Source organism: Tasmannia lanceolata, unplaced genomic scaffold (genome assembly GCF_043159265.1).
Source record: "Tasmannia lanceolata isolate RefF3 unplaced genomic scaffold, GAP_Taslan_0.1 ptg000018l, whole genome shotgun sequence".
In the NCBI taxonomy this organism is placed as follows: Eukaryota; Viridiplantae; Streptophyta; class Magnoliopsida; order Canellales; family Winteraceae; genus Tasmannia; species Tasmannia lanceolata.
In genome coordinates this window covers 51,242,115-51,260,439 of record NW_027518695.1, presented here as the reverse complement: position 1 = coordinate 51,260,439, position 18,325 = coordinate 51,242,115, and the positions used below count along the sequence as shown (strand labels likewise).

The 18,325-nt window shown below is 37.7% G+C and overlaps 1 protein-coding gene across 1 annotated transcript; it reads right to left on the bottom strand.

Annotated features, from left to right (window-relative positions):
- Nucleotides 1-399: 399 nt before the first annotated feature.
- On the bottom strand, nt 400-2,131 carry LOC143851466 (disease resistance protein RGA2-like). The gene has a single exon (XM_077360917.1). The coding sequence runs from the start codon at nt 1,980-1,982 to the stop codon at nt 759-761; it is 1,224 nt and encodes a 407-aa protein (XP_077217032.1). The 5' UTR covers nt 1,983-2,131; the 3' UTR covers nt 400-758.
- Between the last annotated feature and the right edge of the window lie 16,194 nt (nt 2,132-18,325).

The following is an 18,325-nucleotide window of genomic DNA, read 5'->3' as shown; positions in this document are numbered from 1 at the left end:
CCTAAATAATTTATTTGTTAGGCCTAGTTGCGATGGAGCATGCATCAAATTCTACTTACCCTGAAAAATTCTCATACTCCAATGGGGTTGTTAGTGGGCAGTGAAAAAACAAAGAAGCAACGAATTATGTTCTCACATGGGAAGGTTAGAATCGCACAATAAGAGTTGATTTTGTTGCATGGCCTAGCCATAACAAGGGCCAGATCCCATCCAGAGTAGGTCCCTCACAGTTTATAAATCGGGGTGTATCAATTGATACATTGACATATATGCAACGACATACCTTTGATATGGATATATTGATGAAGGTGTTAAAAATTATGTCGTTATACATATCATTGTCAATCAAATATATTGCATTTATATGAGACGTTTCAACTTATGTATTTGAGATTTACAAAACGATAAAAAAGTGTATTAGATATTTGAGATGCACTTCTACTTACAATAGGTTTCACATATTGGCCCCACTTTACTGCCATGTAGCCTTTACAAGTAACCCTAATTCACTATCTCATTTGACCATCACAAGTAGGCTCCACTAATACAATCACATCGGCTCACAAGTAAAGCCCTATTATACTATGATGTGAGCCCGCAACTAAAACTACATAAATTTTAAGTTTCATGCACTAATTTGTTTATATAGACAAATTTGACATCAGGTTTCATCATTTTCAGTCTTCGTTCATGGACCACCAGACTCATCATCCCGCCTATTCGACGAGTAGCTACAAGAGATGATGTATTCTCTCAGGTTATGGGAGAGGAGAGACATGGCCGAGTATGGAGCCGTATAGAGTGCTAGAGAAAGACTGTAGAAGCTCAAAAGACAAATGAACTAGAATAGCAGTGCACAGATGCAAGAACAATGGGCAAATATTCTCTTTTCCAAATGCTACTAAGTTTGGAGATACATCTGAGCTTCCTGCTATGAATGCCCGTCGTCTAAACAAGAACCAGCTGTCATCCTCGTCTAAACAACCCAAATTATAGGCGGGAATTGTGCCCATGATTCTAGAAACGGTTGAACTCCGTGTAGTAACTATAATTCTGCTCCCTTGTGCCCCGAAACTGAATGGGGACTGTAGCCTCTGCAAGTCATTAGGATTGTCATGCCATACATCATCCAGGACGAGTAAAATTCTCTTGCCACTCAATTCTTCCTTGAGGCTAACTTGAAGTGGATCGATTTCGTTCAGACCAAAAGGTTTCTTTGTCACTGATTCCATAATTGCTTTTGTTATTCTACACATATCAAAATCTTCAGAGACGCAGACCCATCCTCGAACTGGAAAATGATCTCCCACCCTTTTATCATTGTAAAGAAACTGGGCAAGAGTTGTCTTTCCAAGGCCCCCAATGCCGACAATCGGAACAACAGATATATCCTTAGATGATGACGATGAAGCAGATTCATCCAATAGCAATTTTACTATCTCCTCCTTACCCTTAACCCGACCGCATATTTTTGATTCATCTACTAACGAGCTCATCTGTCGTTGCCTTTTTATTTCACGCTGCCTCGCTGCATCTCCTTGTTTCAGATGAAAGTGTTGCCTATCCTGTCCAATCTTATCCAATCTCTCCCGAATTTCTTTTATCTTATGTCCGATCTCATGTCGAAACTTAACTGGGTTGGAAGTAAAACAAGAGAAGCATAAGCTGGGCACCTGCTTCCTGTTACTGGTTTGAATATTTCCTTCCAATTTTGATCGGAGCACTTCAGTTGTAAACTCGTCCACTACATCATCCACATCGTAAGCAACATCCTTAAGCTTCCGAAGCCAATCTTTCACTTCATTACTGCTTACTTGCTGTTCTTCAGCATCTTGAAGCATAGCTTGAATTGCAGATAATGTGCTGGATAAGTTTTCGACCTCTTCATCGACACCCCAGAGTAATGTAATCTCTTGTATGACTGAATCCATCAATTTGCCAACGATTGTATCAACAAGAGGAGACAGTAATAGATTTTCCATACCTTCTTCCTGTATTGGAGAGAAAAACCAAAGAAAGCAGCAACGAACTAACAAATTGTGCTTCAGAAAAAGCAAGATTAGATCACTATGAACTCAAAACGCCTCTGTTTTTTTCAGCACAGAGAGCCTCTTGCAGTGGGGAAAAACAACTCATGGGTCATTCTTTTGACGTAGAACGGGTGTAAAACAAATTTTACACAGGAAGAAAAGTAAGTTTGACTGTGACTGCCAGAACAAAAAGAAAAAGATGTAATAATTCATCTTTGAGACTTATGTGGGCCCCATAGTCAATTGATCTGAACTGTTCACTTGATCGACCTTGCTTTGGATCTCCTCTACATGCCCCAAAATTCATACAAATCTTTCCATCTTGACTTCACATAGACGGTCAAAAATAGCAAGACCCATCAAATTCATACTAGTCGTCCATCTCAAATCCTTATACTATATATAAAGCGGGAATCATGGGCTATTTTCTTCCCCACTTTAGCCCAAATCCCAACTATATCCCATTCGTATTCTTCCTGCCCTTTAGGATAAAGCTTTATGAAATTTCGTGCTTCCTTTAGGGCATTTTTGCCATTTTGGCAACAAATACCCTGTGCAAGCGTCCAAAAAGTCAAAAACAAAATGCCGCTGCTATTTTCCTTCAACTAAAATTCCATTTATGTCCTTCTTTTTAGTCCGTCAGATTTCAATTCTGTGTAGTCGATTACTTCGACCTTCTTATGCTCCTCCAAATGTGATTGGGATATTGTTGCCATTCGATGCCCAATTTCACCCCTCAAAGATGCGTCCAACCCTGGCCTATTTCTCCACCTACGCGATCGCATTTACTTTTCATTGCACCAATCACTTCTTTGCACGAGAGTCTCTCCCCCTCTCTCCTCCTCTATCCAAAGCGAAAAACTAAAAGCTCTCTCTCTCTCTACAGATGTCGAAAATAACACCACCGGCCTGCTCAATTTGTAATAGTCCCACATCGTATGGGGTGAGAGAAAGTTCCTGGGTTATATGTTGTAGACCCCCATTTCCTGTGTAGACGCGTTTTCTTCGGGAAAAACAAAACCGGGGAGGGTTGCGGCCTAGAACAGGACAATATCTACACAGTCGGGTCGGGGCATTACAAATATGGTATCAGAGCCGTACCTTCTCTAGTACGATGTGCCAACGATGATGTTGGGCCCTTTAAGGGGGGTGGATTGTAATAGTCCCACATCGGAAGGGGTGAGAGAAAGTTCCTGAGTTATATGTTGTAGACCCACATTCCCTAGATGCGTTTTCTTCAGGAAAAACAAAACCGGGGAGGGCTACGGCCTAGAACCGGACAATTTCTACACGGTCGCGTCAGGGCGTTACACAATTCTTCCACCCTTCCTGACATCCAAATCTTGCCCCTTTTAATGCCAATCTCGTAAGGCCCTAACTTCCCACAGAACCAGGCCCTAACTTCCCACAGAACCTTCTCGACCATCCTGCGTGTCTCTTCTCTCCATGTCTGCACATTTTTAATTCAACACTTACCTCCTCTTCCAATGATCTCCACGCATGATTCTATTCTTCGTGCGTGGAGATCTTTTATTTGGGTTTTGATCTTTTATTTGGGTTTTGTAAGGGAAGAAAATAGCTTTTTCGTTGTTTGATTTTCTGATACACATAACTTTTTTTATCCTGAATTTAATATTTTTTTTGTAATAATTCATCTTTGAGACTTATGTGGCGAGCAAGGAGCACCACACAAATCTTTCCATCTTGACTTCATAGTAGGCCCCATAGTCAATTGATCTGAATTGTTCACTTGATCGACCTTGCTTTGGATCTCCTCTACATGCCCAAAATTCATACAAATCTTTCCATCTTGACTTCACATAAACTGTAAAAAATAGCAAGACCCATCAAATTCATACTAGTCGTCCATCTCAAATCCTTATACTATATATAAAGCGGGAATCATGGGCTATTTTCTTCCCCACTTTAGCCCAAATCCCAACTATATCCCATTCGTATTCTTCCTGTCCTTTAGGATAAAGCTTTATGAAATTTCGTGCTTCCTTTAGGGCATTTTTGCCATTTTGGCAACAAATACCCTGTGCAAGCGTCCAAAAAGTCAAAAACAAAATGCCGCTGCTATTTTCCTTCAACTAAAATTCCATTTATGTCCTTCTTTTTAGTCCGTCAGATTTCAATTCCGTGTAGTCGATTACTTCGACCTTCTTACGCTCCTCCAAATGTGATTGGGGTATTGTTGCCATTCGATGCCCAATTTCACCCCTCAAAGATGCGTTCAACCCTGGCCTATTTCTCCACCTACGCCATCACATTTACTTTTCATTGCACCAATCACTTCTTTGCACGAGAGTCTCTCCCCCTCTCTCCTCCTCTATCCAAAGCGAAAAACTAAAAGCTCTCTCTCTCTCTATAGATGTCGAAAATAACACCACCGGCCTGCTCAATTTGTAATAGTCCCACATCGTAAGGGGTGAGAGAAAGTTCTTGGGTTATATGTTGTAGACCCCCATTTCCTGTGTAGACGCGTTTTCTTCGGGAAAAACAAAACCGGGGAGGGTTGCGGCCTAGAACCGGACAATATCTACACGGTCGGGTCGGGGCGTTACAAATATGGTATCAGAGCCGTACCTTCTCTAGTACGATGTGCCAACGATGACGTTGGGCCCTTTAAGGGGGGTGGATTGTAATAGTCCCACATCAGAAGGGGTGAGAGAAAGTTCCTGAGTAATATGTTGTAGACCCCCATTCCCTAGATGCATTTTCTTCAGGAAAAACAAAACCGGGGAGGGCTACGGCCTAGAACCGGACAATATCTACACGGTTGCGTCAGGGTGTTACACAATTCTTCCACCCTTCCTGACATCCAAATCTTGCCCCTTTTAATGCCAATCTCGTAAGGCCCTAACTTCCCACAGAACCAGGCCCTAACTTCCCACAGAACCTTCTCGACCATCCTGCGTCTCTCTTCTCTCCATTCTGCACATTTTTAGTTCAACACCTACCTCCTCTTCCAATGATCTCCACGCATGATTCTATTCTTCCCCAAGGTTCTTGAAATTTCTTTTATTTATGAGTAGCAGCTTCAAATAAATAAGGGTTTTGATCTTTTATTTGGGTTTTGTAAGAGAAGAAAATAGCTTTTTTGTTGTTTGATTTTCTGATACACATAACTTTTTTTATCCTGAATTTAATAATTTTTTTGCTATATGAGTTGCAAAACTCTACAGTCATTATGTCTTTTGATGTAGGACAGACAATTGTTTTTTTAAATGAATTTTTTTAGTAACTATATAGCTTTTTGATGTAGAACAAGAGATCTCCAATGTGCATCAAGCACAAAATAGCTTTAAAAACCAGTCCGGATTCTATTTGTTTGTATAGTAAGCTTTTGCTTAATGTCTGACAAGTAGTCTTTATACACTAAAAAACATTGAAATATGACATTGTTGAATTTAGGTAACTACGAATAGAGCTGAGGCAGTTGCAAATATTTTTCTCTCTGAACAAAAGCCTATGACAGAGCAAATTCAGCTGTGGCTCTCATATGTACAGTCTACGGTGGCTATCACCAGGTTCAATAATCTTGAAAGTGGTGTTCTAGACACCCATATAAGAAATTAAAACAATAGTGGTAAGAGTTTAAACAATTTTCATCTTTGCTATCAGATAGAAAAGGTATCATAATCCAATGTCAATTCTCTGAAATCTTTATTCTTCACTCTCCAATCAGCAATATAATTCCATTTTGATGTTGTGGATATTTGACATCCATTCTTTCGACGCCCATTTTAGGTTGAAAGAAACAGAACCAAATAATCATATTTAACTTCGAAGTCCATATCATATTTAACTTCAAAACACATAACGGTTATGGAAGTGACTTGTCGTGTTTTTGGATGCAACCAAAAAAATGGTCCTTATTTGCAAATTAAATTACTTCAGGTTAATTCTTCTTCCAAACGGTATAAATTATGGCCTTTTTGTAGGGTTGCAACTTGGGTCGGGTTTTACCCGACCCGCATCGACCCGGCCCGAAAAACCCATGGGTCGGGTTCAAAGTGGCCTGGTCGAGGGCTGTGTCGGGTTTGAGAAGTAAAAACCCGAGCTTTTCTAGGTGCGGTCCGGGTTTAACGACAAAAACCTGAAAACCCGGAAAAACCCGAGTTATTATCATTATTATATTTTATACAGCACATCCCAAGCTCTATTTGGTTAGATGAGATTTTAGTGGAAGTAGTAGTCAACAAGGAGGTGGCAAGGGTGGGATATGTGTAGACTTGTCTGAGAAGATTAGAGGGAATTTTGGGGAATTTTGGTAGTGTGTTTGGTTAGATGTCAAAGCATGTGGGAGAATGGAGGGGTGTCATTAACAAAATAAATAGTAGAAGAGAGAGAAAGAGAGAAAAAAGTAATGATTACACATGGCATTTCATATTCTACTCTTCTCCCCTCTAAAATTTACCAAAAACAAGGTTTGACATTGGAAAAGTAGGGGAGGGGACAATCCCGCCACATAGGCGCCACCTAAGCAAAAAGCTAATAATGATGTCTCTTCCATGTCTAGTAGTCCAATGGGATTTGAGCTAAAAAATGACAACCAAACAACATTTGGTATTTCATATTCCTAGAAATGCTCAGCCATCTTCCCTACTTTTTGCAACCAAACAGAGCCGAAAAGACGGAACACATGTCGTTTTCTCTCTCTCTCTCTCTCTCTCTCTCTCTCTGTCTCTCTCTCTCTCTCTCTCTCCAGACGGAATAACTAATCATTTTACAAAACCTGTCTCTGTGTATCTCTGACTCTCTCTCTCTACAAACGGAATAACTAAGCACATTTTTCAATACCTCTATTAGTCTCTCTGTCTCCCTCCATCCCCATAGAATAAGGGCATTTTTTAAAGGGAAATATTTATCAGCACTACTATATTTTGATGAGGGCACTCCTCACTTTATTAAAAGTACGATATGGTCTGCACCCTAGGATGATCCAAACCGTCCATTAGATGGGCCACAGCCTAAATCGGTTGTGCCCCAAAAATCATTTTCATAGGTTGATTCTAACCCTCCGATCTATAGAGGGTTAGGATCAACGCTCTAACATTCAGATCGGAGGGTTAGGATCAACCTATGAAAATGATTTTTGGGGTACAACTGATTTAGGCTGTGGCCCATCTAATGGACGATTTGGATCATCCTATGGTGCGGGCCATACCATACTTTTAATAAAGTGAGGAGTGCCCTCATCAAAATACAGTATTACTGATAACATTTGCCTTTTCAAAACCTATCCTATTTGTATGTCTCTCTCATGTAAATCAGTAAATCTACCATCTATCTGTATTTTTGTTGTTATTGGATGGAATGTAATGCAAAACTCTTGGGTAAACTATTAAATAAGGTATAAGGAAAGCTCCTAACATCAATATCTTCCCTTAGTTTCCCTATGTGATTCAAAAGGCTTATCATACCAACTCATGTGTGAAGTTTTTGCATTGATGTTCTGCAGAAATATTCAAAGCGGTAGTGTATTGATTAAATTAATCGATCATCAGTGCCTTATGTAATTTGCTTCAAGTATATTTGAGTGGCAATATTAAATTTCAAGAGGAAGGAGTTTTACTTGGAGAGGAGGATGCATTGGATTCATCGTGCAGCCTCTCCAATTCTCTACACATGAACCTGCAAAATATGTTCCATCTTTTCTACTGTATTATTTGTAATCGTGGGCAAACGTACATTTGAAAAAACATGAACGTGCAAATTACCGTATATACATTTGAAAAATGAAAGAACTATATACATTTATACATTTGAAAAATGAAAGAACTATATCGAGAATGTGAAAAAACCGGACCCGGCCCGGCCCGACCCGAGAAACTATCTCGGATAGGGCCGGGTTTATGAATCTTGGGTTTTCCAAAATAAAACCCGACCTGACCCGAGATAGTTTCACGGGTAGGGTAGGGTATTGGAAAACCCGACCCGCCCGACCCGAGTTGCAACCCTACCTTTTTGAATGCCAATAAATAAATCATTTTTTAATAGTAAATCATTTTTAAAACAAAATTATTTGCAAATTCTCATATTTAAATTTTTTTTCCAGGCATATAAACCACTTTTATATGTACAAAGCAATACACCATATTCTCAAGCTCAATACATGCAATTTTGCATTTAGAAGAACTTCATATATATGCTATCTTCCATATATCTATGATTTTACAGGATTCAAATTTCGGTTTTGGAATGCGTTTTGGTCCCCACCAAAACTGAACTTTCGGCCGAAATCCTATACCCCAATCAATATTAATATTATATTTAATACCATATTTCGGCAGAAATTTCAGGCAAAAATTAAATAATTAAAAAAAAAGAGATTTTTGGGCTGAAATTTCAAAAATGAAATTTCAAAATTTCGGCCCAAATAAAGTACCTTTCGGATAATCTAAATTTAGGTTTCGGTGGTTACCGAAATCCGAAATTTCGGATGAAATTTAAAACCATGGATTTATTTTAGTTTATGCATTTCGGGATAAAAAACTTGTGGTTTTTTCTTCATAGTCTCACATTAACTCCTAAAGTTGGGGGCCTTAATTTTGGGTCTTGCAAGGAGAAGAAGATGTGGTTTACAATAGTAGTAGAAGGTAAAATACTCGTGGTTTTCTTTTATCACCATATCGCCATGATAAAAAACAATTGGGTTTTTTTATATGCTACATTTAATGATAGTTAGAGATGCAAGCTATGTAGGTTTGTATGAAAAGCCTGAAAATTCAATTAGCTTATCTCTTATTTCCTTTTTTTAGTTTGATTTTATTGTTGTGTAACTTCCCATATGAGAAAAGCAAAAAAAAAGCAAGTGCATTTTAACAGTTTAAAATTGAACTTATATTGAAACCTTGTTGGTAAATAATGCTTGCTATATGGATGCGACTTCTATATGCCTGTTGTTAAAATGTGATTTATATTGAAACCTTGTTGGTAAATAATTCTTGTTATATGGATGCAACTTCTATATACCTGTTGTTTCTTATGTAAAGCTTCTTTTAATATATAACTTCTCATGTTAGAAGAGAAAAAACTGTAGGTAAGATGATCCCACCTTTCATTGTTCTAAACCATTCATTTCATAGACCTTGCTTTCTTTAAGCTTTGTTTATTTTTTTTATTTTAAGAACTAATTGAGTCAAAGCTAACTACTGAAATCAAAACTATTGAAGTCAAAATTATTTTTAATTTTGAGTCCAAAAATAATGTTTTGGAGTCACAATCGGTTCTCAAAATCTAAAACAAATGAGGCCTTAGGATCAATATAAGAAAGTCTACACTTTCCTCGTCCAAAATGGATTCATATTTTTTAACTTTTATTTTCAATTTGGTCCGTGCCCCAAACTAAAATCAGCCGTGTATGTCTTGGTTGACCACATTCAGACTTTCATACAAGCATTTAAGATTGTAGATGGATCACACGTGCAATGCACCTGCTTAGATAGTAAAGCACGACTGGAGAGATTTTTACCAATCAAATGGGGCCCATTTGAGCACTAGTTAATGTCATTGCTCCCCACTCAAACAATAGCAACCCACTTTAATAAAGCCAAAGATGAAATAATTCATCTACCCCACTCACATGCTCAAGCCAACAAGCACCACACGTTAGAAAAAAGCCAAGGTGGCTTAAAGAGAGAAAAAATCTCCGTACGAGTCTCATCCCTGGTCACAAGAAATAACTGGGCAAAACTTAGATAATACTCGAGTCAAATGGGTAAGTTCCAAACAGGCAAAAACAAGATTAGAACTCGGATAATAGCTAGTCTACAACATGATAATGTTTACCCTCAGTTTTTTTTTTTTCCAGAAAATCAATTATATTTAGGTCTCTCCAAGAAAAGCTAAGTCGCCGATTTTTTAGGCTTTAATCTTAATGTTTGGGATGGGCATAGTTTTAACTTTTAACTGAATTTTGGAAACTTCGAAAAATTTAATTTTTTTATAAAAATAATATTATAATGAATAATATTATAATGAAATTTCGGTCGAAATTACCGAAATTTCCTAAACGATTAATTAATTAATATTTTTGCTGAAGTTCGACAGAAAGTTCGGTTTCAACGCCAAAACTGGGACCGAAACTGAAATTTAAATCCATGGACATGAGACCATGACCATTGGCCTAGCCTCATGGCCCTTTAGATCGAAGGTCTAGATAGTAGATGCAAGTCCTCATATGTGACCTGATTTTGATGAGAAGATTGATCTTGATAGTTTATGTATCCAAAGTCTGCAAGGGCAGTTGGGACATACGGAAAAGCTCATAAATATCATAAAAGAAAAACAAAAAACCAATCCAAGGAACAATTTTCCATGCTTACCAAACAAGTTCTAAATTTTCCTCAAAAACAAAGAAATATTCAAATTTGAAAAATAAAGTTAAGGAAAAAGAGTCAGCCAGTCTTTAGAGAACTTATTTTCAAGGGTACAATCGAGAAAGGTGGAGTCAATTATGTATTTCTGTGGATGTGTGGGATCATCTTTGTTTATGGATTGTGGCACAACAGGACGGGAAGCGGGCCCCATTATGACTAGTCCATCACGCCCAATTAACTTAGCTTAGTTTTCCAGGCTATGATGATCACATGTGACCATCCGGGTGTCATGTCTCAACATATAATCAATCAAATGCTATTTTCTCACGAACCCATTTAGTTTTTTTAATTACCTGTGTCTTGGTAGAATAGTGGTCAACTGATCTCCTCGTAAAATAGGAAAGAAGTCTCTGTTTCGTTGCGCAAAAGCCAGGCTTTTGTAGCCGCCAGTTTTACTTGAGTTTTGGGTGCCACATCATCAATATGCTATGTTTGGTTGGCAATGGACGAATGAATCCTCCTTGTGCAGTGACATGTCACCCATGTCTTCTACGAACAAAATACAAGCAAAGGACTGCAAATATGTGATTTTTTTGCTTGGATTTTTTGGGAATGATGTTCTCTCTCTCTCTCTCTTACTTTCTTCTCTATCTATATATTGGTAATGATGCCTCCTACCACTACTCTTCTTGGTTGACAAGCAAAAACTACCTACCAATATTCTACGAGGTAAGTTCCATGTAAATCCAAGGCTGTTCTCCTCCTTATTGACTACTTACACCACTAATCTACTAGGTAGGTACCTAGAACCAAACAGAGCCCTTCTTGTACACTTGAAAATTGGTGTGCACTTTCAGTCATGGCCGACAAGGAGCATCACACTATAGTAACCGACTTAATGAAAAGCAAGCTTGATTGTGCCCACACTACATAAAAGACAAAGAACCTATAGTTATTCTTCCTGATTTACGTGTTCTAGCCAACAAGACACCACACATTAGAAAAAAGTATAGATCGATCGAGAAGCTCCAAAGCAAGATTAGAACTCTAAGGCTCAATTTTGTATTTTGAGAACCGATTGTGAGTCCAAAACTGATTATTGGACTCAAATTTATGTTTAATTTTTAGTCCATTAATCAATTTTGGACCACAATCAGCACTCAAAATCCAACACAAACAGGGCATAAGATAACAGCGAAGCTGACATTAGAAATGTATTGAGAGATGCAAAATATGCAACAACTAATTAATTCAACTAGAGTAGAAGATTCAAAGTAGCGAGATGATAAATTTGTACCCCCTCTAGGATAATTCGCACCCCTCTACTATGAATTGACGTCAAAAAGCGTAAAATAGAAGGTTATGTGCAAGACTTTAATGCTTTTTGACATCGATTCCCGTTAAACGGGTGTGAATTATCCAAGAGGAGTGCAAAATTATCATCGCCCTTCAAATTATTTAGAAATATTGATAAGGATGAAGGTACATTCATCAATGGAGGTTCCAAGTGAGCACCACATGTGTTCATCTGATAGGATCCGTCAAACCGACCCCACCTTGATCAAATGACTTTAGCCTCTTCGTTCTATTGGGCCTCATTTTGACTGTTTGTTTCGGATTTTGAGAATTGATTTGAGTCCAAAAACTGATTATTGGACTTAGAATGGAGTTAAAATTTTAGTTCGATAATCAATTTTGGACTCAGTCAATTCTCAAAGTCCAAAACAAAAGGTGCCTAAACTATTGATTTCATAAGACTTAATCTTATGGACATGATGTGCAGTTTGCAAACGTTAAGAGAAAGAAATTGCTCGAAGGTGGGTGTCTCTTAGGCTCTTTTTTAATGTGCAATGTTCATATGATAGGATCCATTGATCCGACACAAAAAATTGTTGATTGGGATGGTCATTTAGTGAAGAACCAGAGAAAGAAGCAACGAACTAACAAAATCATGATTTAATAAAAAAAAAGCAAGTTTAGAGCACTAAGATGGTTGCTTCTCTAGAACATGATAATAACTCAGAAAGCCTCTAGTTTTTTTTAGCACAGAGACCCTCTTGCAGTGGGGAAAAACAAGTAATGGATCATTCTTTTGACGTAAAATGGGTGTAAACAAATTTTACACAGGAAGAAAAGTAAGTTTGATTGTGACTGCCAGACCAAAAAGAAAAAGATGCAATAATTCATCTTTTAGATTCATGTGGCGAGCCAATATTTGGAGCTTCAAAACTAGTGCATGATCATGAGAGATTGGCCTCCCATCTCGTCCAATAGGGTCTGTGAAACTGGACTCAATCTCATCCAGTAGGGGTTGTGAAATGTGACACGACCTTTGCTAGTAGGGGCTATGAAACTGGACGTAACTATGCTGGACCGATCGCCAAGTGTCAAATCGTCCTTCACTTGGGAGGTGACAGTGGCTATAACTATGTCTAATGGGTTTTTTTTTTTTTTTTACACATAGTATCATGAAATCCTGTTGTTGTTTCAAATATTGTTTTCCATATTTTGTAATGAAATGATTGTTGTCAAAGTAATTGTTGCTTTCCAAATGCTCTTGTTCATGATTTGTTGTACGCTTGATCCATCTAATATAGGATACATGTTTACCTACTGGGCGTTAACTCACTCCGTTATATCTTACATTTTTCAGATTTCGAGGAGTAGCTTGGATTTTGTATTGCGGGAATTCGGGGGGCAGTGAGGATTAGTCGATAGGGCTGATGTTAGTGACATTCTTTACTTTAGATTGGTAATTTATTCAGACGATGAGAAATACTTTTACTGATACAGTTATTGTTTATGGCGGACAGTTGTTGTTCGTGAATCGTGGAGACTTATTCATTTGGAATAATTATGGTTTAATTTATATTTCTATTACATTATTGTGGATATTTTGTGCTATGCAGGTAAATGCACACAGTGTCGGGGCTGTTAGCACTACAACATATAAATGTTTCTCTATTTGTTTCCTTTTTGTATCTTGGTGCATTTTTTGGCTGAAATTCTACTATGCATTATTTGATGAAACTTGTATTGTATTTTTGAAACTGTTCAAGCATATTTTCCCGTGTCTACTCACATCTTAAGGTATGGCCTTTGCTACTGATCTTTGTCAAAGTTGCAGTTCTAAAAGCTAGGCCTAATATTCCCTTCAATAACATGCGCTTCCTTATTGGTGGAAGTGATGAGACCACCTACCATATTATGGGGGTTTCATATCACTTCCACTATTAAATGCACTACAAGTCTTCACCCATTCAACCCACACCGAATTTTGCGCCATTGTTAGAAAATTTTAAGTCAGTTATTGACTCACTGAGTCGACTTGGTTTTGGCCATATTAAGTCAATAGAAAGCTCCTCTTACATGTTTATAAGAAACTCGCTGCATCAATCAAAGTCTCAACAGTATCTTTTACCATACTTGGTCTAAGTTGGAGTTTACAAAATTGTTCCAAACATTGTTCCAAACCGATGAAGTTGGATGGCTAATTTAGGCTTTTTTTTTTCTATTGAATCCATCAGAAATATAACAAATTGCTGATTATGCAGATTGAACTGAGACTGAATTAGTTTATAATGAGCTTGAATAAGATTTCATAGTCCTAAACCTTATAAAGCCTTTGTATATTTCCCAATGTATTCTGGCTGTGGCTTCGTTTACTTGTCACAGTTTCCTTTCTCTTTAATTCTATCATTCTGAAATGTTTGGCTCTTAACTGTGAGACTACTCTTTTTTATGATTTTCATTCTTGTTCTTAGTTTCTTACAACTGTTTCAAGTTCATCGGTACACATACAGGAATGATAACTTGTTCTTACACTGTGAGTTTGATTATTGAGAGTTCTCCCCCTTTTGCTTCATATTCCTTTGTCGTCCTTGAATTTAAAGAACCTGTGTACTACGTTTTTGTTCTGTCGGTTAGCATATGCCCCACTTTTGGGTTGTGGGCCGAGCTCATCCAATTTAGGGCTGCAACTCGGGTCGATTTTTCAGAATTCGAGTTAAGCTTTTACCTTAAAATGGGGTCGGGTTCAGGTTGATTCCAATTCATTTTTTAGCAAAAGCTCAACCCACCCTACCCAAGCCCCTATCATCCATTCTGCCAAGGAGAAACTGATGCTAATTTTTGGTTGTACTTTCAAAGAACATTTGCTCCATGATTTGGTTTTTCCCCCCTCCTCTAGCTTATCTATTTCCAATATATTTCTAGTATATCAGCAGTAGAAACTTTTAAATTCTTGATAATCCTCTTATTGTTTCCCCTTCTTCACATGTTGTAATTTGTGAATTATGTATTTATTTATAGTTGTTTTACCCTCATTTATGTATTTATTTTTTTGTTGACCGAACAACACTACACCAACTTAGCTTTTGTCCGGTAGTCATCAACACTGGCCAAAATCATTAGAACTGTCGGCTAATGTTTTCCCTGAGATTACCAGCGCACAACAAAAAAAGAAAAGAACGAAAAAAAAAAAAACAATTAGGCGGCGTTCGAAGTTCCTGAACGCAGACGACGATCATGCCGGCTATATTTTACACTGCCAAGGGTCCGTAAATGAAAATTATAAAAAAATAAATAAAAAAATTAGGGGCGGTCTGGTAATTCAGATTTTGGAAAAAAAATATAATTAAAAGATATGTAAATCCAAAACTGGGATACAATGAATTGCCTGTAAGCAATCCACAAACAGCAAATCCTTTGGTTGTGCGACCAATAATAACAACAATTACTAGCTGGGTCAAGTGATGAAGTATTCCTTACAAAAAAGAGTGGAGTTATCCACAAACAGCAAATCCATTGGTTGTGGACCATTAAGTATATTTTACAGAAATGATGGTGCATTCACTATCAATAACGTAAAATCTTGTGATTCTCACACTCGAAGAAATGAGAAGCAGAACAGGCAACAACATGTACTATGTTAGCTTCAACAAATGAACCACCGTATCATCTCACTTAATTTCTGATATATAACTGAAATAGCACACAAAGAAAGCACTCAAAATTGGAGATGAAAAATCATGATGCTATATATAGGTAAATGAAAAAGCATAGGACAGAGAGCATGCAAAATTGAGATTGTAAAACGATGATGCTACACAGGCATAGTGCAAAAAACTTATGTGGCGAAATAGCAAGAAGATGAGGTAGTGATTCTAGCCCAACCATAGATACTTGCCTACTCCCCAAATTAATTTCAGTATAATGGTCTCCAGAATTGAGACTTGACCTTCCTATTTTGTGGCCTTTAGGAAACATTGTTCCCAAAACAGATATTCACTAATGACATCTAGTCATTTGTTCACATGGTTATTTGAAGTCCTAGAAATGAAGTGGCATAAGTCCTACAAAACCTTGCAACTCATTCGGCAAATGGAGGAATTTTTTCCTTTTTTGACCTCAAAGGAGAGGTATTCACCTACATCCAATTGAGCTATAAGTTGATGCGAGAATTAACTTGCTCCGATCGTGAGGTTGGTGTAGCACGTATATGAAATTCAATAGAACATACAAAAATCATTAGAACATGAACACAATCGCTACTATTAAGCATAACTCAATGGCATGTTAAATGTAAGATTTGACCTTATAATTGAAGCATCTATTTGCATACCCTGAGAGAATAGTTTAGTGTATTGGTGATAAAGTGTGTAATTTACCAGAATCACATGTCTTGAGGCATCAGCATACAAGAACAAATAAGCATTCAAACACTCGGCATGGCAAATAAGATGGGCAAAACATGAAATTTGAGCTACCCAGATGCAGCAACTCGAGAAATTATAATTGAAGAAAGATGAGATCTTTCTCATTTACTGAGTATTCTCACAAAAGAAATCCAACAATGTTAGGGGAGATTGAGGAGGTTTTTTGTTTTAGGAGGGCTCCATAGATCTAATCCAGTAAGAAGATTTCAATGTTTTAGGAGAGTGAAGAGGGTTTTTGTTATTTCTAAACAATGATGAAACACTCATCCGTGATTATGAGGCTTTAGAAGCATTTTGTTCCTGTTTTAGGCCATCTGGGAGGTACTTTGTATGCCTTGTAATGTCTTACCTAACCAGCAAATATAACAATTGAAGGTACTATTGTGACTTGGGATCTGTCCAAGAAGGCATGCTTCTCATTTTCTGCTAAAATGCAACAGAAAGTTGCAAGACACCTGAGAAACACGGCAACCACATGTGAAAAGTTTAAACAAATAAATTCTTGTAATCTTTTTAGCCAACAAATATTTGGGGCAATGAAATCTAAGTGTTAGTTGGTTGATTGACTCAGAACCCAAGATTGTTCATAATTCCAACACAAAACTAGCCACACTTCAACAAATGGAATGGAAAATCTGGTAAATTAGATTCAATGATTAAAGAAGACAAGCCATCTTGCAAACAAAAAAAGCTAATGTACAACACTTATATGCAAGATAATCTTCATACTTTTGGCTTCTGCATAGTCTCATTCCAGCAACATAGAAAGAAACTTCACGGCAAAGTGTTGCACCAATCCCACAAAAGAAACCTCTGAAGCCATCTTGGGGAACAGTACCTCTAAATTGAATGGATAATTCATGTAAGTGTTTATGATGGCACAGTTCTTCTAGGGAGGAAACATAGATGGCATATATGGATGGGTAACCTAAAACAGAGTTCAACCCATCGATTTCACATAGAATAGAAAGCAAACTATGCATCTATGAGCTCTTGGGTCTATTTATGCTCATATAGTCATATGTATCAGAATTAAGGTTATTTTGGTCACTTTCCATCAGGGTATACTTTCCCTTCAATACAATATAAACTCGATGTATCATCTTTCTCAGATATGAGAAGATGTGTTTGCGCTTATTAAATCAAATCTTTCAATATCATTGAAAAAAATATGTTCCTACAGAATGATCTTACTCTGTCTTAATATCATCTGGACTATAGAAGATTCCCATTGCTATACTATATTGAAATCTTAGCTATCATCTCAGAGCCAAGTAAGTACAAATTACCAAGCTAAAATCCCAATTGAATAAAAGAGGACATCAATACCATTCACAATGAAAGTCATTGATAACACAATTAAAGCCAAAAGTTCTTCATCTCTAAAAGAGGCCACTCTGGCTAGCTCAGGTCGGCTGGCTACAGCTGAAGGCCGGATTTTACACTCAACACTCACCATTATAATCCTTTGAAGCACAGGTAGAGGGATGGGAAAGGACTCTTACAAGCCGAGAGGACTCCTTGCAAATTCAAAAGTAAGTCCATAGGAAAACAAACAAACTACAAGAAAAGGGGGGCTGGAATTTGTCCAAGCCTTCCTCCAAATTTCCAAAACCATTTCAAATTTTCATCTTCAAAACTACTGAAATGAGAGCACTTATTTTTTGGATGGCAAGGACTTCACCCCAAATTATAGTAGAGGGTTGAGGTCCTTGATGGGCTGATAACTTGACAAGTGTCTTGTTTCCTCATAGACACTTGTCAAGCAAGGAAAAAAGATGAATATAGATGTTGCATGTGTCCCATGTTCCACTGGTCCTGAGGACAATTGCCAATCGTAGAGGGCACTTGTCGCATTCGCTGCCATGTGTCTTCAAATGACTTGTTTGTTGGAGCCCCCCCCCCCCCACCCCCCCCCCCCCCTAATTTTGTGGATCAGCTGACAAGTGGCGGCCCATGAAATTTCCTTGAGTGGTCTCTGTCTTGTGACGGGAACCACTCCCATGGTGCTCCCAACCTACTCCTATTAACATCAGTCCACTATCACCAACTTCCGTCTATCAAACTCCTCTAACTCTTGAAAGTACTTCATTGGAGTAAGCCCAAAGGCATCTTCAGAAGGCACGAGGAAAGATGGTACAAAATGAAGATGGTTAGAAATTATTAATTTTAGACATACTTAAAATTTGAAAGATATATGTGAAGACAGAATTTTTTTTTTTTTTTTTTTTTGTACTTGAACTTTGAAAAT

What these genes read in the sequence shown, in the direction of transcription:
- LOC143851466 (XM_077360917.1), bottom strand. Translation starts at nt 1,982, where the DNA reads ATGGAAAATCTATTACTGTCTCCTCTTGTTGATACAATCGTTGGCAAA.